The 24,601-nt window shown below is 46.3% G+C and overlaps 2 protein-coding genes across 4 annotated transcripts in view; one reads left to right on the plus strand and one right to left on the minus strand.

Moving 5' to 3' along the window:
• The window catches only part of FAM227B (family with sequence similarity 227 member B), a 756,766-nt gene extending 749,060 nt beyond the window's left edge, over positions 1 to 7,706 (minus strand). The window contains exon 1 of the mRNA XM_075345811.1: positions 7,626 to 7,706. Within this exon, the coding sequence (XP_075201926.1) occupies positions 7,626 to 7,703 (78 nt within the window). The 5' untranslated portion in view covers positions 7,704 to 7,706. The remainder of the gene's footprint in view (positions 1 to 7,625) is intronic.
• A 63-nt stretch (positions 7,707 to 7,769) lies between these two features.
• The window catches only part of DTWD1 (DTW motif tRNA-uridine aminocarboxypropyltransferase 1), a 56,819-nt gene continuing 39,987 nt past the window's right edge, over positions 7,770 to 24,601 (plus strand). The window contains exons 1-3 of one of the 3 annotated variants that reach the window (XM_075345814.1): positions 7,922 to 8,042; positions 21,520 to 21,683; positions 22,736 to 22,958. In XM_075345814.1, the coding sequence (XP_075201929.1) occupies positions 22,758 to 22,958 (201 nt within the window). In that variant the 5' untranslated portion in view covers positions 7,922 to 8,042; positions 21,520 to 21,683; positions 22,736 to 22,757. Of the gene's footprint in view, positions 7,873 to 7,921; positions 8,043 to 21,519; positions 21,684 to 22,735; positions 22,959 to 24,601 lie in introns of those variants that run through there. The other 2 variants (XM_075345813.1, XM_075345812.1) reach the window with 2 other exon arrangements.

Consider the following 24,601-nt stretch of genomic DNA (forward strand, 5'->3'; position numbering starts at 1 on the left):
TTTTCCGAAACACGTAGAGTTCTTATTTTTTGGGATCAATGGCTCAGTGATGGCTTATTTTTTGCGTCTCGAGCTGACGTTTATAATGGTACCATTTTTGCGCAGATGCTACGTTTTGATCGCCTGTTATTGCATTTTGCGCAAAACTTGCGGCGACCAAAAAACGTAATTTTGGCGTTTGGAATTTTTTTGCCACTACGCCGTTTACCAATCAGAATAATTGATTTTATATTTTGATAGATCGGGCATTTCTGAAAGCGGCGATACCAAATATGTGTATATTTATTTATTTTTTAACCCTTTAATTTTCAATGGGGGGAAAGGGGGGTGATTTGAACTTTTAGGTTTTTTGTTTTTTTTTTTATTTTTTAAAACTTTTTTTTTTACTTTTTTTTTTTATTTTACTAGTCCCCCTAGGGGGCTATAGCAATCAGCAATCCGATCGCTGATCGCTATCTGCTGATCACAGCAATACCGCTGTAATCAGCAGATTCACTCACTTTGGTTTTCCCTCTGCTCTCGGCCAAGGGAAAATGAAAGTGAAAGATCATAGCAGCAGGCGTCATCACATGACCCTGTGCTACGATGGCAACCACCGATAGTCACGTGATAACACACGTGACTTCCGGTGGGGGCGGCGGTGAGTAACAAACATGGCCGCGCGCATTTAAATCTTGCTGCCAGACTTTGGCAGCAAGATTTAAGGGGTTAATGGCCGCGGGTGGAAGCGATTCCACCCGCGGCTAGCAGGCACACATGTCAGCTGTTGAAAACAGGGGGCGGGGCTTAACGGGACACGATCTATGACGGATAGATCCGTCCAAGGTCGTGAAGGGGTTAATCTTAAATGGCGCTGTCAATAAGTGACAGCATCATTATAACTATGACCACACTGTGGTTGTCTTGGTAGCAAAGGGTCATGTGATGACTCTTGTGCTCACATGCCTAAGGTCCTGTAAACAAACAGCCGAGTACTAGCTGTTACAAGAGATGACCATTTCTCCCGCTGTGAGTGGTGCTGCTCTGATCGGGAAAAATGAATGAGCGATCAGATTGCTGATCGCTATAGTTCCCTAGGGGACCTAGTAAAATAATAAAAAAAATTTTTTAAAAAGTTTTAAAAAAAAAAAAAAAAAAATGAAAAAAACCTAAAAGTTCAAATCACCCCCCCTTTCGCCCCATTGAAAATTAAATCCCTTAGGCCACATTCTCTCATTCATGTGACATATCCGTGTGTTGCCAGACTTTTTTATCAGATGGCACATGGACTCCTAGAGTTCCATTCACATGGCTATGAAAATCACAGGTCCGAGAATGAGATCTGTAAAATGAAGAGTATGTGCTGTTCTGATCCGACTATGAGGAATAGGACATACTCCATGGGTCTGTGTGCTGTCCGAGAAAAAAAAGTTAGGAAACACACCGACACTGCACACGGTTGCAGGAATATAGCCTTATTATGTATAGCAGCGTGCATTAGTATTTAGTGTACTCACTATGTAGAGCGCCATCCTTAATTACAGTTTCCCCTTTTATTATATATAACATTGTCCCTTATTACCATCCTCACCAGTTATGTTTGGTGCTGTCCCTTATTATATAATGTTCTCTCTTGTTATGTATAGCACCATCTCCTATATAGCTTATTCTAATTATTTTTGTTATTCACAGCGCCATCTCTTTACTATATAATCCTCTCTTGTTAGATATAGAATGACTGGTTTGGACAGAGACTAGGTGTGTTGAGCAATGGGCGTTTCCATTGCTAACTCTCTGCCTATTTAAACCCTGGTCTGCTAGCAGGCTATGCCGAATGTCAGTTGTTCTTTGTCCACCAGCCTGCTTCATCCTGCTCCAGACCACATCTACCCCAGATAAGTGCTTGGCTCTTTATTTGTTGTTTGGTTCTTTTTGCACTTATCTGAGTTTGTCATTTGCTGTGGATCTTGTCAGTTTATTTGCATGCAGGGATCTTCCCTCTCGGTTGCTTGGCTGGGAAGCTCCCTGCAGCTATGTTTGGAGTATTGCTCCTATAAGTCCATGTGTTTGTTGCTTCTTGAATTTGTAATGGTTCCTGCATTCTGTTTATTGGTATGACAAGAGCGCCTGGTATAGGACGGAGTTCAGATCTAGCGATCTGAGGGCTTTTTGTACTATCAGGTTTTGGATTTTTGCAGGGTTTTTCTCTGGCCACCATCAGTCCCTTTCCAATCCTGTCCTATTTAGTCAGTAGGGCTCACCTTTTGCTAATCCTATCATCTATCTGTGTATTGTGTTTTCCTATATCACTGCAGTCTTTGAATGTGGGGGGCTTGCTATTCTTTATTTATTTTCTGCGGCAGAGAGTTATTCATCTTTCCTTCCTTTAGGATAGCTAGCTTCTCCGGCCGGGTTCGCGGTGCACAGGATGTTAGTTCACCCCTCGGCTACTTCTAGTGTTAATGGTTAGTAAGGGGATGGCGGGCAGATTAGTTGCCAATGCTCTTGTCACCTTTTACCAATGATTTATGGTGGTCTTCCATGGTTCCGGATCATAACATATTATATATATATACATATATATATAGACATATGAAAAAGTTTGGGCAGCCCTATTAATGTTAACCTTTTTTCTTTATAACAATGTGGGGTTTTGCAACAGCTATTTCAGTTTCATATATCTAATAACTTATGGACTGAGTAATATTTCTGGATTGAAATGAGGTTTATTGTACTAACAGAAAATGTGCAATCCGCATTTAAACAAAATTTGACCGGTGCAAAAGTATGGGCACCTCAACATAAAAGTGACATTAATATTTTGTAGATCTTCCTTTTGCAAAAATAACAGCCTCTAGTTGCTTCCTGTAGCTTTTAATGAGTTCCTGGATCCTGGATGAAGGTATATTTGACCATTCCTGTTTACAAAACAATTCCAGTTCAGTTAAGTTTGATGGTCGCCGAGCAGGGACAGCACGCTTCAAATCATCCCAGAGATTTTCAATGATATTCAGGTCTGGGGACTGGGATGGCCATTCCAGAACATTGTATGAACTCTGCATGAATGCCTGAGTAGATTTGGAGCGGTGTTTTGGATCATTGTCTTGCTGAAATATCCATCCCCTGCGTAACTTCAACTTCGTCACTGATTCTTGCACATTATTGTCAAGAATCTGCTGATACTGAGTTGAATCCATGCGACCCTCAACTTTAACAAGATTCCCGGTATCGGCATTGGCCACACAGCCCCAAAGCATGATGGAACCTCCACCAAATTTTACTGTGGGTAGCAAGTGCTTTTCTTGGAATGCCGTGTTTTTTTGCCTCCATGCATAATGCCTTTTTATATGACCAAACAACTCAATCTTTGTTTCATCAGTCCATAGGATCTTCTTCCAAAATGTAACTGGCTTGTCCAAATGTGCTTTTGCATACGTCAGGTGACTCTGTTTGTGGCGTGCTTGCAGAAACGGCTTCTTTCGCATCACTCTCCCATACAGCTTCTCCTTGTGCAACGTGCGCTGTATTGTTGACCGATGCACATTGACACCATCTGCAGCAAGATGATGCTGCAGGTCTTTGGAGGTGGTCTGTGGATTGTCCTTGACTGTTCTCACCATTCTTCTTCTCTGCCTTTCTCATATTTTTCTTGGCCTGCCACTTCTGGGCTTAACAAGAACTGTACCTGTGTTCTTCCATTTCCTTACTATGTTCCTCACAGTGGAAACGGACAGTTTAAATCTCTGAGAGAACTTTTTGTATCCTTCCCCTGAACAACTATGTTGAATAATCTTTGTTTTCAGATCATTTGAGAGTTGTTTTGAGAAGCTCATGATGTCACTATTCATAGGAGATTCAAATAGGAGAACAACTTGCAAGTGGCCACCTTAAATACCTTTTCTCATGATTGGATACACCTACCTATGAAGTTCAAAGCTCAATGAGGTTACAAAACCAATTTAGTGCTTTAGTAAGTCAGTAAAACGTAGTTAGGAGTGTTCAAATCAAGAAATTGATAAGGGTGCCCACACTTTTGCACCAGTCAAATTTTGTTTAAATGCAGATTGCACATTTTCTGTTAGTACAATAAACCTTATTTCAATCCAGAAATATTACTGAGTCCATCAGTTATTAGATATATGAAACTGAAACAGCTGTTGCAAAAACCCAAATTGTTATAAAGAAAAAAGGTTAACATTAATAGGGGTGCCCAAACTTTTTCATATGACACATATATATATATGTATATATATATATATACCCCGTGTTTTTCCAAAAATAAGCCCTCCCCCAAAAATAAGCCCTAGCAGGGATTTTCAACATTTTCGGAGCAAGGCTTAAATATAAGCCCTCCCCCAAAAATAAGCCCTAGTCGCGGTTCAATAATGAAGTGTCCGTGCAACTAAAAGGGTTAAAGCTACTGTAGGACGCTTCATTATAGAAAGCGGGCACCCCGCAATCACACTCACTCGATGCCGAGCGGCAGGACCTGAAGTGATCTCACACCCACAAACATCCGATCTCACACACACACATCCGATCTCACACACAAACATCCGATATCACACACACACGCACCACATCCAGCGACACCGATTTCTTCTGGCTGGCAGAATCCTAGGAGGCAGTGCAGTGGAGCGCAAGGACCTGCCGCAGTGCTTGCTTACAGGACCTGCGGGCCGGACACATGACTTCCTCCCATCATTCCCTGCAGCCAGAAGTATTCTGTAACGCCGCATGTAATGAATGTGAGTGTGTGTGTGTGTCAGTGTCAGTCAGTCAGTCAGCCAGCCAGCGGGAAGGAGGAGAGGACGGCGTGCAGCACCAACTGGAGGGAGGATCTGGGAGCCACGCAGACATCCGGGTCTGGTAAGTATGACGATCCTGGGAAGTGGGTTGGTTTGTCTTTTTAGGGGTGGTAAACTTACCCCCAACCATGTTTCTCCAAAAATAAGACCTCCCCCAAAAGTAAGCCCTAGTGCTTTTTTGGGGGGCAAAAAAAGTATAAGACAGTGTCTTATTTTTGGAAAAACACGATGCATATATATATATATATATATATATATATAAATATGTAATATATATATGTAATATATATAGTTACACCATATTTTCCAGTTTATGAGACGCTCTTTTCCTCCCAAAAATTTGGGAGGAAAATGAGGGGTGTGTCTTAAAATCCAAATATAGCTTACGGGGGGGGGCTGTCTGTGAGGCTCTGTGTGCCCGTTGGTGCGAGCAGGCGGTTAGGTGCTTCTCTGTCCCCGCGGCCAGCTGCCTCTTTGTGAGGGCGGGTGGGTGGCTGTGCGGACTGCGGTGGCCGTGTTGCGGGTGTCCCAGTCTGTCCGCGGTCCCGGCTTCAAATGATGGCACCGGGAGTCAGCGGGTGCGTAGATAGAGCTCTTGGATGAGAGCTCCATCTGCGCAAGCGCCGCTCCAGGCGCCATTATTTGAAGCTGGGATCGCGGACAGACTGGGACACTCGCCGCACCAGCCTGCTCCACCACTAATCCGCCGCTACCACCGACCCGCTGTCACTGCCACCACTGACCCGCCGCCACTGACAGCACAGCCTCTGCCTCCTGTGACCCCAATTCACCACTGCGGCCGCCCCCCTCAGAGAGACAACACCGGAGTATATGACGGACCCCATTTTTTTTACCTTTTTTTATCTCTAAATTTGGGGTGTGTCTTATAAAGCAAAAAATACAGCAGCTTTGTCACCATAAAATAAGGAGGGCCCAGGCACAATTTCTTGCACAGGGGCCCCAAGCTGCAGGTTACGCCCCTGTGGAGGGTACTGTGGGAGAATTCACTGTGGGGGTATCATACAGTGTTTGTGCGGCACCATCACACTTTTTGGCTGCAGTGAAAGGGAAATCCAGGGGCTTCAATAGGAAGAAAATTACTTGGTAAGTGCTGTAAAGTTGTAAAATATGCTCTTCTATGACCGAGCTGAATATTTATTTATTTTTTTTTAGCGGGGGCCCAATTAGAAATTCTACTATGGTGCCCCTTGCCTTGATTTCTATGTACGTCCCTGCGGACAGATAAAGGTGGGCACCACAACGTGAGGCCACTGCTTTGTGATTGCCCCCAGGAAAGAGTTTGCCAGCCCCTGGTTACTGTAAATACTTTTGTAACGCCCTGGACTAGCCAGGTAGTCACAGGTAGGCCCTTGCACAAAACACCCTACCCCTAAAAAGGTATCAGCAGCCAACCTAAAAACCCTGAGTCACCCCTCTCAGGTCTTGACGTTCACACCTGGGGCGGAGCCAGGCAGTTGGCCACGCCCACTGAGGAGTTCGGAGAGCCTGAGGCGGGAAAAACACAAACAGATCAGTTAGGAGAGGAGAGTAGTTGGAAAGTAATAATGTTTGTCAGGGATCTAGATAGGAGCCCGGATACCCTGTGGCCAGGGTGCAGACGGTGGTGGCCGCCTGCAGGAGCCGGGAAGACAGCCGGTGGAACCGTTAGGGACCGGGACAGGGTAGTAGCCCGCCGGTATCGAACCGGGGAACCGAACGGAAACCGGACCACCAGGAGGGGTACTCAGACCCAGTACGAGGCCCAGAAGCCACTGGACCGAGTCGAATTCACTGATTGGGGTCTGGATCTTAGGTTCTTTCCCACCCAAGTCCCGACTGAAGGCAACAGCCCAACAAGGGGGATAGAAAGCCACCGTACAGGCAGAGAGATCCCACGGGCCAGCGTCTACGGGCAAACGGGCTCCCCGACATCCACTAGCCGGGGAGTGGAATCCCGTCGCTGAAGCGAAGGAAGTCAGCATTCTACTAAAGAGGTGCAGGAGAAAGGCGGGAACCACCAACCTGAGTAAGGGGCAAAGCGCAGCCGGCTGCGGGCACCGACCACCATCCTTTTGGTTTACCAGAGACTCCGGTGTATCTGTCATAGTGAGTACAACAGTGCCCTCGGGCCGCGCAGCATCCCGCCCGCACCTCACAACCACCGGGCCCCGGGGCCATCACCCCCTGCCCACGGAGGGGTCAACACCAGGCTGCACAACACCGTCCCGGGAGCCTAGTTAACGGCAGCGGTGGTGTCCACATTCACCACAATGGCATCATGAACTTAACCCCCAAACAACCGCAGCCCCCGGCCGTGAACCTCCCCACCGAACACCACCCCTCACGTAGCGCCAGCATTCCTTCAGAGCGATGTGACCCCCCGGGTCCGGGAGGAGCTCGAGCCACCCACCAACGAGCACGGATCCGAGCGGCTCGGCAGCCGGCCGAGCCCCGGGGTGGTACACAGCTATGCCTAAAATGACAAATCTTCCAGAGGTGACACCTTTTTGGCCATAAAAGTTCTTATAGACATTTTTCTGGCGAATACGGTGCCTCAATATAATTGCTTATTGCACACTAGACATTCACAATTAATATAACATGATGAACTATAATACCTGCATTATGATAAAAAAAATTACAAGTTTCTGCACTTTTTTTTTATATATTTTTTCAATAGAATTCTGTGTAAAGGAAAGAACATGTCTGAAAAAAAGCGTGCGACCACACAGAGAGAAAAACCTCCAAACATGAGAGAAATTCATGGTGTTTCCCAAGCAGTGCTATATAGAAGTGACCCCAGCACAGGGTGCAGTGATACACCGAGCTCGCACTCACCGGAGCTCTCACCGGCGCGTCCCGGAGCCGGCTCTCACCGCGGTGTTTATGGTTGCCATAGGCAACAGTTTCCTGCATTCGCTGGTGTCACACTTAATTGTGTCCTCGGTACAGAAGACACAGTGTGCTGTCGCTTTGAGTTCCGCGGAAATGTGTTTGTAACGTATTAACATTGCGTGACTGTAATTAAGTCACCGGGATACGGCGCTGCCGTGTATGGTCCCCGGACTGTACACCGACATCACAGGTACCGTCACCAGCGCGGCAGACTGCACTCTGCAGACTCCTCCCAGCAACCCATGCGGCCTCTTCCTGTGTGTGTGACCTGCACAAGTAGCCGCCAGTCATTGCGCAGCCTGGTCCTGAGCCGAGGGTCTCAGGTGTGCCGTGCACGGGAGCCAGTAACTGGGGATACAGGTAACCTGCAGGGACAAGGTGAAGGACAATGGAGGGACGTGGTGCAGGGTAATGGAGGGACATGGTGCAGGACAATGGAGGGACATGGTGCAGGGTAATGGAGGGACGTGGTGCAGGGTAACGGAGGGACGTGGTGCAGGGTAACGGAGGGACGTGGTGCAGGGTAACGGAGGGACATGGTGCAGGGTAACGGAGAGACGTGGTGCAGGGTAATGGAAGGACGTGGTGCAGGGTAATGGAGGGACATGGTGCAGGGTAACGGAGGGACATGGTGCAGGGTAACGGAGGGACGTGGTGCAGGGTAACGGAGGGACATGGTGCAGGGTAACGGAGAGACGTGGTGCAGGGTAATGGAAGGACGTGGTGCAGGGTAATGGAAGGACGTGGTGCAGGGTAACGGAGAGACGTGGTGCAGGGTAACGGAGAGACGTGGTGCAGGGTAACGGAGGGACGTGGTGCAGGGTAACGGAGAGACGTGCAGGGTAACGGAGGGACGTGGTGCAGGGTAACGGAGGGACGTGGTGCAGGGTAACGGAGGGACGTGGTGCAGGGTAACGGAGGGACGTGGTGCAGGGTAACGGAGGGACGTGGTGCAGGGTAACGGAGGGACGTGGTGCAGGGTAATTGGAAGGACAAAGGGTCGGGATGACTGAGGGACAAAGGGTCGCGGTGACTGAGGGACAAAGGGTCGCGGTGACTGAGGGACAAAGGGTCGGGGTGACTGAGGGACAAAGGGTCGGGGTGACTGAGGGACAAAGGGTCGGGATGACTGAGGGACAAAGGGTCGGGGTGACTGAGGGACAAAGGGTCGGGATGACTGAGGGACAAAGGGTCGGGATGACTGAGGGACAAAGGGTCGGGATGACTGAGGGACAAAGGGTCGGGATGACTGAGGGACAAAGGGTCGGGGTGACTGAGGGACAAAGGGTCGGGGTGACTGAGGGACAAAGGGTCGGGGTGACTGAGGGACAAAGGGTCGGGGTGACTGAGGGACAAAGGGTCGGGATGACTGAGGGACAAAGGGTCGGGGTGACTGAGGGACAAAGGGTCGGGGTGACTGAGGGACAAAGGGTCGGGGTGACTGAGGGACAAAGGGTCGGGGTGACTGAGGGACAAAGGGTCGGGATGACTGAGGGACAAAGGGTCGGGGTGACTGAGGGACAAAGGGTCGGGGTGACTGAGGGACAAAGGGTCGGGGTGACTGAGGGACAAAGGGTCGGGGTGACTGAGGGACAAAGGGTCGGGGTGACTGAGGGACAAAGGCGCAGGATAATGGAGGGACAAGGCGCAGAATGGTGGAGGAAGGTCTTGTCAGCTATCCTACTTGGCACAGTGTTATCTCAGCAGCCAGATATGTGTTGATCATTATTGCAGTGTATACAATTCTCCTTAGGAGGCACAAACACTGATGAGCTACAGCAGCACAGCGATAATGGCAGTGAGCATCATTGTAAAGTGACACCACAGTCACTAAAAACCCAATCCTGGGGGAATTTAAACCCGACCATGGTCACTGTGACTAGTGTGACATTAATGTCGTGTGGCCTGAGTTATGCTAACATACTACAACACAAAAATACCCCCCAAAACTGACTGTCATCCCGCTACAGCAAGTGTGAACATGTGCAAGCTGCTATAACTGCATAATATACAAATCAAATAACACAGCCGCATTCTGCATGCATAGAATATACTTACAAAATAATAGTCCTGGTGCACATTAAGCTGCGACAAAGCGTATCTTATTGATTTTTTTTTATGAACTGTTTATTTATTAACAAGATTTTCAAGTGAGTATCAAAATCAATTGCATAGACAGATATTGTTTTGAAATCTGAGGGAGATACAAGGAAAGGAGGGAACAGGGAAGACGGGAAGGGACATTTAACATACGAGCCACATGAGACATCTATATATCACAAAAATACGTTCATCTTTTAATCTAACTAGTTGTGATCGTCCATAAAAAGATCCCATGGTATCCATATTTGTTGAAACCTTTCCAGCTGATTGTTTATACAAGCAGTAAGGTACTCCATCCGCTTTGTTTCTTGTATTCGTAGTTCCAGATCTTGAAGGGTAGGGGGAAAGGGTTTTTTCCCAGAACGAGGCTATCAAGCTCTTCGCCGAGTTCCATATGTCGAGGAGCAACCTGGTCGAGTTTTTTGAGGCCCCTAAAGGCGGTACATTAAGAAGGTAGCTGAACGGGTCTAGAGCAACCTCAAACCCCAAAACCTCATGAACCAATTTTTCCACCCCTTTCCAGAAAGGAGCAAGAACCTCACAGTCCCAAAAGATATGAGTGAGCAATCCTTTATCTCTCACGCATCTCCAACACTGGTCTGACGTGTTAGGGAAAAGTTTACAAAGCACCTCTGGAATATGATACCAACGCATTAAAATCTTATATTGGTTTTCTTTTCGTGCGGTGCATATAGACGTCTTTGCCATTCGATCCCAAAAAGCCTGCCACATCGGTCTCGATATCGCCCTCCCCAAATATGTCTCCCATTTTGTCATATATGAGTGTTGTATCTCTACATGCGAGGTCAGCATCTATATAATTGCCTTATTCTGTCTGTCTGTCTGTCTGTCTGTCTGTCTTGCTCCAAAATTGTGTCCTTACGGTGACACAAAGCTGATTGGCCGCTGGGCTCGCCCAGGCAACTCTCCCCCCGCCCCCCTCACGCAATGCACGCTCGCTATGGCCTCGCCCCCCGCACGCATTCCCCGAACCGACCGACACTGAGCCATGACTCCCAGGTGAGTACTGTACCCCCAGGAGCCCACATCAGCGTACGCCGCCAACCCAGCCGACACATACCCTCGCATTGCTGGGGTTGCCGCCGTATGCTGGTGTGGGCTCCCGTGCGAGTGGGGGACGGGATACGCTGGTAACCATGGTAGCATAGTTACCAGCGCATCAAGGTCCTGCAGCAGCGGAACATACAGTTAGGTCCAGAAATATTTGGACAGTGACACAAGTTTTGTTATTTTAGCTGTTTACAAAAACATGTTCAGAAATACAATTATATATATAATATGGGCTGAAAGTGCACACTCCCAGCTGCAGTATGAGAGTTTTCACTCCCAAATCGGAGAAAGGGTTTAGGAATCATAGCTCTGTAATGCATAGCCTCCTCTTTTTAAAGGGACCAAAAGTAATTGGACAAGGGACTCTAAGGGCTGCAATTAACTCTGAAGGTGTCTCCCTCGTTAACCTGTAATCAATGAAGTAGTTAAAAGGTCTGGGGTTGATTACAGGTGTGTGGTTTTGCATTTGGAAGCTGTTGCTGTGACCAGACAACATGCGGTCTAAGGAACTCTCAATTGAGGTGAAGCAGAACATCCTGAGGCTGAAAAAAAAGAAAAAATCCATCAGAGAGATAGCAGACATGCTTGGAGTAGCAAAATCAACAGTCGGGTACATTCTGAGAAAAAAGGAATTGACTGGTGAGCTTGGGAACTCAAAAAGGCCTGGGCGTCCACGGATGACAACAGTGGTGGATGATCGCCGCATACTTTCTTTGGTGAAGAAGAACCCGTTCACAACATCAACTGAAGTCCAGAACACTCTCAGTGAAGTAGGTGTATCTGTCTCTAAGTCAACAGTAAAGAGAAGACTCTATGAAAGTAAATACAAAGGGATCACATCTAGATGCAAACCATTCATCAATTCCAAAAATAGACAGGCCAGAGTTAAATTTGCTGAAAACACCTCATGAAGCCAGCTCAGTTCTGGAAAAGTATTCTATGGACAGATGAGACAAAGATCAACCTGTACCAGAATGATGGGAAGAAAAAAGTTTGGAGAAGAAAGGGAACGGCACATGATCCAAGGCACACCACATCCTCTGTAAAACATGGTGGAGGCAACGTGATGGCATGGGCATGCATGGCTTTCAATGGCACTGGGTCACTTGTGTTTATTGATGACATAACAGCAGACAAGAGTAGCCGGATGAATTCTGAAGTGTACAGGGATATACTTTCAGCCCAGATTCAGCCAAATGCCGCAAAGTTGATCGGACGGCACTTCATAGTACAGATGGACAATGACCCCAAGCATACAGCCAAAGCTACCCAGGAGTTCATGAGTGCAAAAAAGGGGAACATTCTGCAATGGCCAAGTCAATCACCAGATCTTAACCCAATTGAGCATGCATTTCACTTGCTCAAATCCAGACTTAAGACGGAAAGACCCACAAACAAGCAAGACCTGAAGGCTGCGGCTGTAAGGGTATGTGCGCACGTTGCTTTTTACCTGCTTTTTTGCTGCTTTTTCTTCTGCGCTGTTTAATGCCAAAATGGATGTGTTCTTCTATTCAAGCAAAGTCTATGGGAATTTGGGTTTCTTGTTCACACTATGTTGTTCAAAATGCTGTCTTTTTGAGGCAGAACTTTGGTCAAAAACTCAGCTTTTCAAAGAAGCAACATGTCAATTGTTTTTGCCATTTGGGTTTTGCACTGCAAAGCTGAGTTTTTGACCAAAGTTCTGCCTCAAAAAGACAGCATTTTGAACAACATAGTGTGAACAAGAAACCCAAATTCCCATAGACTTTGCTTGAATAGAAGAACACATCCATTTTGGCATTAAACAGCGCAGAAGAAAAAGCAGCAAAAAAGCAGGTAAAAAGCAATGTGCGCACATACCCTAAGGGCCTGGCAAAGCATTAAGAAGGAGGAAACCCAGCGTTTGGTGATGTCCATGGGTTCCAGACTTAAGGCAGTGATTGCCTCCAAAGGATTCGCAACAAAATATTGAAAATAAAAATATTTTGTTTGGGTTTGGTTTATTTGTCCAATTACTTTTGACCTCCTAAAATGTGGAGTGTTTGTAAAGAAATGTGTACAATTCCTACAATTTCTATCAGATATTTTTGTTCAAACCTTCAAATTAAACTTTACAATCTGCACTTGAATTCTGTTGTAGAGGTTTCATTTCAAATCCAATGTGGTGGCATGCAGAGCCCAACTCGCGAAAATTGTGTCACTGTCCAAATATTTCTGGACCTAACTGTACACATACGCACGCACGCACGCACGCACGCACACACACACACACATCAGATTACACTCACTCTCACACACACCTCACACACACATCACATCGCATCCACACACTCACAACATCCTGGGATATCGCTTGCTTCTCGGCGGCGATACTGTGCAGTGAACTTCCAGGACCTGCCGGAGGATCACATGGCCAGAAGCATGTGGTATCTCCGGATGTTGTGAGTGTGAGCGCGTATGTGCAATATCATCAATGTGTGTGTGTGTGAGTGTATGCAATCGGGTGTGTGTGAGTGTATGCGATCGGGTGTGTGTGAGTGTATGCGATCGGGGGTGTGTGTGTGTGTGTATGCGATCGGATCTGTGTCGGCAGAGGAGCACGGCGTGCTGGAGGAGGCTGGGAGGAGAGAGGCTGATCCTGGGGAAGGCTGGGAGGGGGAGGCTGAGAGAAGAGAGGCTGATGCTGGGGGAGGCTGGGGTAGGCTGGGAGGAGAGAGGCTGATGCTGGGGACAGAAAAGGCTGATGCTGGGAGGAGAGAGGCTGATGCTGGGGACAGAAAAGGCTGATGCTGGGAGGAGAGAGGCTGATGCTGGGAGGAAAGAGGCTGATGCTGCGGGCAGAGAGGCTGATGCTGGTGCAGCATGGGGGATGGAGCACGTTTGGGAGTGCGCAGCATGGGGGATGGAGCACGTTTGGGAGTGCACAGCATGGCGGATGGAGCACGTTTGGGAATGCGCAGCATGGGGGATGGAGCACGTTTGGGAGTGTGCAGCATGGGGCATGCAGCACGTTTGGGAGTGTGCAGCATGGGGCATGCAGCACGTTTGGGAGTGTGCAGCATGGCGGATGGAGCACGTTTGGGAGTGCGCAGCATGGCGGATGGAGCACGATGGGGAGTGCGCAGCATGGGGGATGGAGCACGATGGGGGGTGCGCAGCATGGGGGATGGAGCACGATGGGAGGTACACACACACACACACACACACACACACACACACACACACACACACACACACACACACACTGGGAACCACAAACACCGCCCTACACAGACACCCACACACACAGACAACGCTGCACACACACAACACCCAACACACAAACACCGCGGCATACATAAATATACGCACATACCGCGCAACACACACATTGCACAAAACATACCTCCCCCAAAACACACCACACCCACACAAACCGCGCAACACCAACACACAACGCTACAGACACACAGCGCTCCACAAACAACGCAACACACATACAACACCGCTCTCACCCCCTGCCACACCCAGACAACACCCAGAACATGTACAGCGCCCTACACAAACACTTGGTAAGTACACACAACAACATCTATATATATAACAAAAATCATACATGAACTTCACAATACGTAAATTCTAGAATACCCGATGCGTAGAATCGGGCCACCTTCTAGTATTATATAAGCATGAGATTAGCCCCTTCGTTGAAGCCCCTATCTTACATATGCACTCAAATGGGGTGTGTTTAGGGAAAGTAGTGGATTTAATCGTGGATATGGCCAGGTGACGTATTCGTGCATAAGTATAAAAAGCCTCCCCAGGGATTCCAAATCTCTCCTGTAATGTCGAGAAGGGCAGTATCGTATATGTGCGTGGGTCTATTATGTCTATATATCGGAAAAGCCGTGCACAAACCCATGGATCAATCACCTTGTTATCCATGCTATCCTTTAAAGCTGGAGTATATAGGAATGGCATCAATAGGGAATTTGCCAAGATGAGCAGAAAAGATTTTATAGCCAGCTGCCAGACATGTCTGGTGAACGCCATAGGTCTCAGCAGGAGTCTATCAGGGGTGCCCGGAGAGTTCATCCACAACAAAGCAGCCGGATGAACAGGGGCCACCCAGGTCCGTTTCACATCCATCCATTTACCCACCGAAGACAGGCCCAGCCAGGCAGGAATACGCCTTAAATGTGTGACTATGTAGTACTTCCACATGTCTGGGAAAGCCAAGCCACCCATCTTTCTAGAGGCCAACAGCACTGACTGTGTGATCCGATGACATCTATATGCCCATATATATGCATTTAGCCAACTCTGGAATCTCCGGATCACCAACCGAGGGATCGGTACAGGAAGTGTCTCTAATAAGTACAAAAATTTTGGCACAATCGTAATCTTGACAGAGGCCATCCTCCCAAAGAAAGCGTATCTTATATTAGTGGGACCTTAAACCTAATATTTATCAAACATTCCACTCCCAGACGAAAAACCTATACATTTAGGCTATGACCGCACTTTGCGTCGTCCTACTTGCAGTTCAGAACGCACGTTTTTGCCTTAATTGATTTAGCCAAAGTTGCCTTTTCCAGAAATTTAGCGCTAAAAACGCATGCGTATTTACCGCGTTTAAGATGCTTTTTCAGCGCTCTTTACATGCTTTTTCACCTGCGTTTTGACAGACGCGTTTTGAACATCAGACACTGCTAAATAAAGATTAATAGTCAAACAGAATGATAAAAGAGAAAAAAAAGCAAAACATATAATTTTTGGATTAATGAAGTAAATAGTTATAGTTCATGAAAATATAGCGGTTTTATAATATTTAATGCTAAAATAGCAATAAAATCATAATTTTCACTAATTTAATTGTGGGACTATGTGTGTGTGTGTGTGTGTAAAGGGACGTATTATTCCATTATTTTAATGTCTGAAAAGCATGCGTTTTTAAAGTCAAAAACACCTTGTTTCTGCACCTAAAAAGCAGGTAAAACGCTGGAATTTTGATATTTGTTGCTTTTTGCTACTTCTCATTGACTTCAATGTTAGCAAAACGCTGCAGAAATGGCAAAAACAATTGACATGCTGCTTCTTTGAACACATGGTTTTTGCCACAAATTATGCAAATTAAACGCAGCGTTTTAAAACGCAAAGTGCGGTCAGGAAATCCCCATTTTCCATAGACTTTGCTGGAAAATCAAAACGCATGCCTTTTGGCATGAAAATGCTGCAGTTCAAAACGGACCTAAAAAGCAGCTGAAACGCCAAGTGCGGTCATACCCTTAAAGGACAGGTATAATTCGGCAAGGAATAAAGAAAACTGTGCTGCTGTATGTACGCTCAGTCTTTTTGCATTTCAACCCCTTAAAGGGAACCTGTCACCACTTTTTTGGTGTATAAGCTGCGGCCACCACCACCGGGCTCTTTTATATACAGCATTCTAACATGCTGTATATAAGAGCCCAGGTCGCTGTGAGAAAATAAAAAACATATTATAATACTTACCTAACGGTCGGGCTGTGTGCCTTATGGGCGTCTCCGGTGCCAGCGCCGCCTCTTTTGGCCATCTTTGTTCTCCTTCTCTAGCCGCGGTGCATAACGCGTCCGACGTCATCCACACTTGCCGGCATTCAGGTCCTGAGCAGGCGCACTTTGATCTGCTCTGAGCAGGGCAGATCAAAGTATTATAGTGCGCCTGCACAGGACCGGCGAGTGTGTATGACGTAGACGCGTCATGCACACAGGCTCAGAAAGTGGACGAAGATGGCCGAAAGAGGTGGCGCTGACAACTGAGACGCCCATATGGCCAACCGTGTGACCGTTAGGTAAGTATTATAAAGTATTTTTTTATGTTTTCACAGCGACCTGGGCTCTTATATACAACATGTTAGAATGCTGTATATAAGAGCCTGATGGTGGTGGCCACAGCTTATACGCCAAAAAGTGGTGGCAGGTTCCCTTTAACAACTGTGGCAGTAAAATTATTAATTATGTCCCAAACCACCAAAGTGTAATCCCTGATGGCTGCTGCCGGCAACTGGCTGGGATCCACGCACATGTCAGCTGATTTGTACAGCTGACTTGTGCCTCGCAGGCATGAGTGGATTCGCGTTCCACCCATGCCTGTTAATGCCTAAGGGCTTGTGCGCACGTTGCGTAAATTCATGCATTTACGCTGCGTTTAGCACTGCAGTGTAAATGCATGTGTCCGGCGTACCCAGCACAATCTATGTAGATTGTGCATAATCCATCCGCACGTTGCTTTTTTGAACGCAGCGATTTGGATGCTAAAATTTTGACCCAAATCCGTGCGTTCAAAAAAGCAGCATGTCAATTTTTTTCGTGCATTCTGGATGCAGCTCCCACTCTGTCTATGGTGGGGGCAGCATCCATAGCGCATAAAATCGGCATTTATTCTGCTGAAACACTGCATCCATTATGCAGTGTTTCTGCAGCGATTTGAAGCGCACATGTGTTGTCAAATCGCTACAGAAATTTCAGCATTTACGTGCGCACAAAGCCTTAAATGGCGCTGTCAAAATGTGACATCACCATTTAAATGCCGGTTGCGGTAAATCTTCACTTACCCGGCCCCATCAGCGGCACTGTGTCGTGATCACTGTGAGCCGATGGTTGTTATGGTAGCACAAGGTCATGTGATGACTCCTGTAGCTCCCTGCCGAGTACTGCCTTTTACAAGAGGTCAGTATTTTTGCTGATCTCAGCTGTGTAGCTGTGATCAACAGAAATTAATGAGCGATCAGACTGCTGATCCTTATTGTCCCCTAGGGGATCTAGTCAAATTAAAACAAATTTAAAAAAACCTAAAAGTTCAAATCGCCCCATTGAAAATTAAAGGGTTAAAAACAATATACACACATTTGGTATTGCAGCGTTCAGAACTGCCCGAAATATCAAATTATAAAATCAATTCATCTGAGCAGTAAACGGCGTAGCGGCAAAAAAAATCCAAAAGCCAAAACTACATTTTTTTGGTCGCCACAAATTTTACGCAAAATGCAATAACAGGCGATTAAAAAGTAGCATCTGCGGAAAAATTGTACCATTAAAAATCTCAACTCGAGATGCAGAAAATAAGCAGTCACTGAGCCACAGATCACGAAAAACAAGAACGCTGCGGGTCGTGGGAAATGGTGCAAAAAGTGCGCCACTTTTTTTGGACAAACTTTTGATTTTTTTTAACCCCTTAGATAAAAGTAAACCTATACATGTTTGGTGTCTACAAACTCGTACCGACCTGAGGCATCACACCCACACATCAGTTTTACCATATATTGAACACTGTGAATAAAATATCTAAAGAACAATCATGCAATCACACTTTTCTTGCAATTTTTCCGCACTTGGAATTTTTTTGCTGTTTCCCAGTACATGGTACAACTTCTGGTTTTATTTAAAAATACAACTCGTACCGCAAAAAATAAGCCCTCATATGGCAAGATTGAGAGAAAAATAAAAAAGTTACGGCTCTCGGAAGAGAGGGAGCAAAAAAAAACATGAAAAGGGGATAATTGGTTGGAGGTGAGGAGGTTTTAATTGATTAAAGCACCACTCCAGCATTTTTTTTTATTTTTTTTTAGCTCTGGAGTGGAGCTTTAAATGTAAGCCCACTGCCCTATGCTCGCCCTCCAGCGTTTTCCAACTTTTTTGGCGTCACTGCGGTCCCCTGACTCCTTGTGCTCGTAACCTCTGACTGTCTGGGAGTCAGACGTTACGTCACAAGCTCCCAATACAAATCTATGAGAGCCAGAACAAGGCTCTGATAGAAATATATTGTATAAGTTGTGACCTCTGGCTCCATGATACACTAGAGCAGCTGGCAGATCACAAATTCCAGAAACCAACAGGGGCAGCACTGGTAGAAGATGAAGCTGCTGGGAACTGAGTGTATATAGGGGGCAGGGAAGTTGCATTTAAAGCACCACTCAAGCAGTGCTATTAAAACAAAAATGCTAGAATGGTGCTTTCAAGGCTCAGTTACCTTAAAGGGAATCTGTCACCAGGTTTTTGCCACCTAATCTGAGAGCATAACATAGGGGCAGAGATCCTGATTTCAACGATGTGTCACTTACTGGGCTGCTTAGTGTAGTTTTGATAAAATCACTGATTAATTAGCAGTAGATTATCATTAGAGGACTACTAGAGGAAGTTTGAAAATTCATCCACTTTTTGATTGACGTGTGCACCTCTGCTGATATTGTCCTGGCGGGATATGCACATGATTCCCGCCGCCTGTTCCTCCCTCTCTCTGGCTGTATGAGAGGGCGGGGCATACGCCCTCGCTTCTCCAGATCTCGTGACCGCGGGAGCGCGCGCGGTCACAATAGGACTGGAGAACAGCTGAGCTTACCCCAATTAGCTGCAGCAGATGTCTGCTACGATATCGTCTGCTGCAGCTAATCGGTAAGATCAGCTGTTCTCCAGTCCTGTTGTGACCGCGCGCACTTCCGCGGTCACAACGAGATCTGAAGAAGCGAGGGCGCATGCGCCGCCCTCATGCACAATACTAGGTACTGTGGGCTTCAGAAACACGGCGCTGGAGATGAGCGCTATGCGCAGGCGCCAACTCCGATGCCGTGTAACTGAATAGAGAAATTTACATACAGCCAGAGAGAGGGAGGAACAGGCGGGGGGCGGGAATCATGTGCATAACCCGCCCGGACATTAGCAGCAGAGGTGCACACGTCAATCAAAAAGTGGATGAATTTTCAAACTTTATAACCTTGGATTTCACAGCCTAAATATCCGAGCTGCCCACTAATGGTATGTACAGCCTGTGCCTGATAGTGCCAGTACTGCACTGGCTGCACCTTCTATACCAAAATCCTGATGTTTGGTTCCCTTTTAAGTGGTAAAAAGAAATAGCATGGCTTATAGGGGTCTCAAACTCGGCTGGGTGTACGGGCCGCACTTAGAAAACAAATAATGTGGGGTCCGCATTGATTGCTGAACAAAGTGATACATTTATTGGTACCATATATATTTTTTTTTTCTATACACCTTTTGGATCACTATTTTTTTTGAACGTTTATTCTGCTTGTTTATTATATGTATTCAGCTTGAAATTTGCCTGAAAAAGTGCCACAACACCCCCCCCCCCCCAAAAAAAAACAAACAAACCTAGAGACAACATTGCTGTGCACATTTTCAGTCTTTTGTGACCCAACAGTTTAGGCCCTGTGCGCACACTGCGTTTTTTGCAGCGGATTTGCTGCATTTTTTGCAGCAGAAAAGGTGCAATTTTTGTTTTTGCAGTCCTTCCCTGGCAAAATCTATGGGAAAACCAAAATGCTGTGCACACTGCATTTTTTTCCTGCAGGTTTTGATGCAGAATTTCTGCAGCAAAAAGAAGTAGCATGTCACTTCTTTTCCGCAGGTTCCTGCAGTTTTGCCATTAAATAATTGTTAAAAACCGCAGGGACCAAACCGTAGTAAAACCGTATGCGGATTTTGGGTGCGTTTTTAGTGCATTATTTTTGCTGCAGGTGTGGAATTCTGCCAGAGGGTGTGGATTTTACTTAAGAAACACAATTTCCCAGTGCGCACAGACCATAAGGCTATGTGCACACGTTGCATACTATCCCTGCAGAAATTTCCTCAGCGATTTGAACAGCACACGTGCGCTTCAAATCGCTGCAGATAGAGTCCGTAGTGAAAAAAAAAAAAGCCGATTCCATGCGCTCTGACTGCAGCCCCTCCCCATAGACAGAGCGGGGACTGCAGGCAGAGCGCACGGAATAAGTGACATGTCACTTCTCAGAACGCGCGCTTCGGGCAGCAGCCGAAACGCTGCGCTCTAAGACGCCACGTACGCACGTCTCCTGCATAATCTCCATAGATTATGCTGGGAAAGCAGGACGCATGCAGTTACGCTGCGGTGCAGATCGCAGAGTAACTGCATGCAAATACGCAACGTGCGCACATAGCCTTAGAGATCGGAAGCTGTGAATCATTTCAAACAAATAACATGTTCATTGTTCAAGAAGCTTCTGCTTGGTAGTCATAGTATAAATTTCAGATAAAAGATGGCGGCAGAAAAGGCACCATAATAATGACAGCAAAGCCACTTCAGGATAAAGACCACATGATTTTTATTTTTTATTTTTTTCCTGATGTGACTTTGCCTAATGAAAATATCAGCCTCTTAAATATGTTGAATGCAAATACTCTTAGAGGGAATATGTTCCCAGGTTTTTGCCACCAAATTTGAGAGCAGCTTGATGTATGGCAGAAACCCTGATTCCAGCATTTGTTACTCATTGGTCTGCTTGCTGTAGTTGTGGAAATATCACTGTTTTACCTACTGAAAATCAACTAGTTTTCTGAATTTTGAGCTCTGTATAACTCCACCCACTCCACTGAGTGACCGCTTTGTGTTTGGCAGGCTTATGCCTATGCACTGTATACAATCAGTGGTGGGGGTGGGTTTATACAGCGCTCATTAATATGGATGACTACAAGTCACCAGGTTACAGTCCTATAGTGATAAAATCAATGTTTAACAGCAGATTTTCAAAACTACAGCAAGCAACCAGCAATTGACACATTGCTGAAATCAGGATCTCTGCCCCAACACCATGCTGCTCTCAGATTAGGTGGCAAAAACCTGGTGACAGCTTAAAAGGGGTTTTCCCCATTACATTCATATGGGTTAGAGTTGTTTCAAATTGTTTCACAGAACCCCTTTGAGTGGTCCCATCAGTAATCTGTGGCCACCGGACTGTACACCTGAGAATCGCCTCCTGCCTGACGACATCCAAGTCATCCTAGTGTGAAGACATTGTTGCGACGTGACACTGGTAACATTTGAAAAGACTGGCTAATCAAAAGGAGAGCTGTGAGGTAAGAGGCGTCCTCAGGGCTTCTCTCCAGTGGCCATAGTTTACCGACTTAGCCACTGGTCGGGGTTATATGAATCGGTTTGCACCAACTCTAATTTTGATTGTTATTGCTAGTGATGACCTATCCTTGGATAGGTGATATCAGATGGGTGGGGGTCTGACACGCCCAACAATAGGATATTACTATCTCTGCATACAGCTGAACACTAGAGCTCTGTCGCACTGCTTAGTGACCCCTGCCAAGTGCTGCAGATCAGCTCTAATCACTGCAGAGGTTTTCCAAAATTTGACAAACCTGTGACTGTCATGAGGAAGGCCTCATTTAGAGTCCTGTGCGCCTAGGCATGATCCTTTTTGTTAGGTTTTCTGTACTTGTGTATCTCTCATTTCATTGATTTCAAACAATCTCTTTAGACTCTGGTTTAGGCTGGAATCACACTTGCGAGTGTAAAATCGGTCCGATTCTCATGCTAGAAAGTCGGACGATTTCTTCTCACATTTCATCAGTGTGCAATCAGTTTTTACTTTCAGCAGCTGCTAATCATGTACTATTACAGTATGTACAGGAGCATTTAGAGTGTTCTCTGCTACATGTGTGAAATGTATTGCGAAAAACAGATGTCACTAGGATGGTGTGTGTGCCGTCCGTGTAACAACCTTTTTTTTTTTTTTTTTCTCACGCACCCATAGACTTTCATTGAAGAGACTCGTGTGAGAAACTCACCAAAACGCAGCATGCTGCGATTTTTATTTTTTTCTCAGTCCGATTTGGACTGAGAAAAAAATAGCAGATGGGAGCTGCCTCATTGATTAACATTGGTCCGAGTGCAATGCGAGATTTTCTCGCATTGTACTCGTGCGAGTTAATCGCAAGTGTGAAGCCGGCCTTACAAAGGACTTTTCATTTTGAAGCATTGCTTTTAGGGGAGAATATGGCTGAAGTGATGGCTATGCACAGAGCACCATGCGTCCATAATAGTGGACTCTTCTTGCCGCTGCACTAGGAGAATGTTTTTATAGGCTTAGAAATAACAGCATATCTTCCTATTCCAGATCAAAGGCATTTGTAAGTATAATGTCGTGCGACAAACAAGGTACATCCGGAAACGACAACCTGTTGGAAAAATTGAAAGTCTCATCTCAAGTAATACTTGAAACTGCTCAAAAGAAAGGAAGAGCAAAATGCCCAAAATGTAACAGTTCCAGAATGTTTTACTGCTACACCTGCTATGTGCCAGTAGAGAGTGTGCCGACAGGTCACATCCCAACTGTAAAGGTAAGAGGTCTGCTCTGCCATTTATTGATTTAGGTTAAAAAGAAACTACCGTATTTTTCGGACTATAAGACGCATCGGACCATGATTTTAGAGGAGGAAAATAGGAAAATAATATTTTAAACAAAAAATGTGGTCATGACACACTGTTATGGATCTGCTGCTGACACTGTTATGGAGGTAATGTCCCCAAATTCTCTACTAAGGTACCCCAGCCTGGTAATGATCCTCCTGCCTTGCATATGATCTCCATCCTTGTATATATGTCCCCTATCCTGGTATATATTCCCGTCCTGCTATATACCGCCATCATGGTATATATTCCCATTCTGCTATATACCGCCATCCTGGTATAGGCCCTTATCCTGTTATATACCCCCATCCATCCTGGTATATGCCCCCATCCATCCTGGTATATGCCCCCCATCCATCCTGGTATATGCCCCCCATCCATCCTGGTATATGCCCCCCATCCATCCTGGTATATGCCCCCCCATTCATCCTGGTATGTGCCCCCATCCATTCTGGTATATGCCCCCATCCTTCTATATACCCCCATCCTGCTATATGGCCTGTATCCTGTGGCACACAAAAAAAATAAACATTTATACTCACCTTTCCTCGCTCCATGCAGCATCGCTCCTCCTCTTGTCAGTTCCGGCAGCAGCGCGACTGGAGTATGGGCCGTCACCGTTTGTCTGCAGCATCGCTCGTCCTCCTGTCTGCCTGTCAGCTGACCTGTGTGGAGACTAGCGGTGCGCACAGGGATGACGTCGTCGTTGTGCGCACCGCTAGTCACACACAAAGCCGCGGTCGGCAGACAGGAGGACGAGTGATGCTGCAGACAACGGTGACGGGTGAGTATACCGTAATTTTTCACTGCGTCCCGCGCTGATGATGATGTGCGGGGGGCAGTGAATACAGCCGCACATGATCACTTCAGGCTATATTTGCCAGGGGTGCATCTCTCTCTCTCTCTCTCTATCTATCTATCTGTATGGATCTGGCAACTCATGCCGCTGGATCCGTTTTTTTTTCTCATCGACTTGTATTAGCAACGGATTGCGATGGATGGCCTCACGTTTCATCCGTCATTCGATGGATCCGTCGAAAAATGTTTGTCCGTCAGACAGAGACAATGGCCAAAGTAATGTTTTTTGTGTACGTCGAAAAAACGGACAGCGACGGATCCGTCACCGTTTGTTTTATTAGAATAGAGGTCTATGGGCACAGGATCCATCAAATGACTAAATCCGGCGACAGATTCTGTTTATTTTAACTGAGCATGCTCCAATTATTATTTAGCCCCCCAGCTAGTCAGATCCGTTGAAAAACTGATCTGTCGCATCAGTTAGCCACAATCTGCGACGGGTCTGTCAAGAAAACAGATTGTGACTGAAAAACTGATGTGTAAAAGGGGCCTTACCTCCAATTGGATTGGTCAGTGAGCAACTATAGTGGACACCCTACTCCATCAGCCACGATTGGTGTTGGCGCCATCCATGGTCGTTTAACCCCTAGTGACAGCAGCATTAAGGTGGTTAATAGAGCGTAAGGGCTCCCATGTTAACCCCCTGAGATCACAATTGTGTTGTTCTGATGGCAAATAATGGTTTTAGAGTCTGCCAGCTATAGTAGTCTCTCCA

Source organism: Anomaloglossus baeobatrachus, chromosome 4 (assembly GCF_048569485.1).
Source record: "Anomaloglossus baeobatrachus isolate aAnoBae1 chromosome 4, aAnoBae1.hap1, whole genome shotgun sequence".
Taxonomy (NCBI): Eukaryota; Metazoa; Chordata; class Amphibia; order Anura; family Aromobatidae; genus Anomaloglossus; species Anomaloglossus baeobatrachus.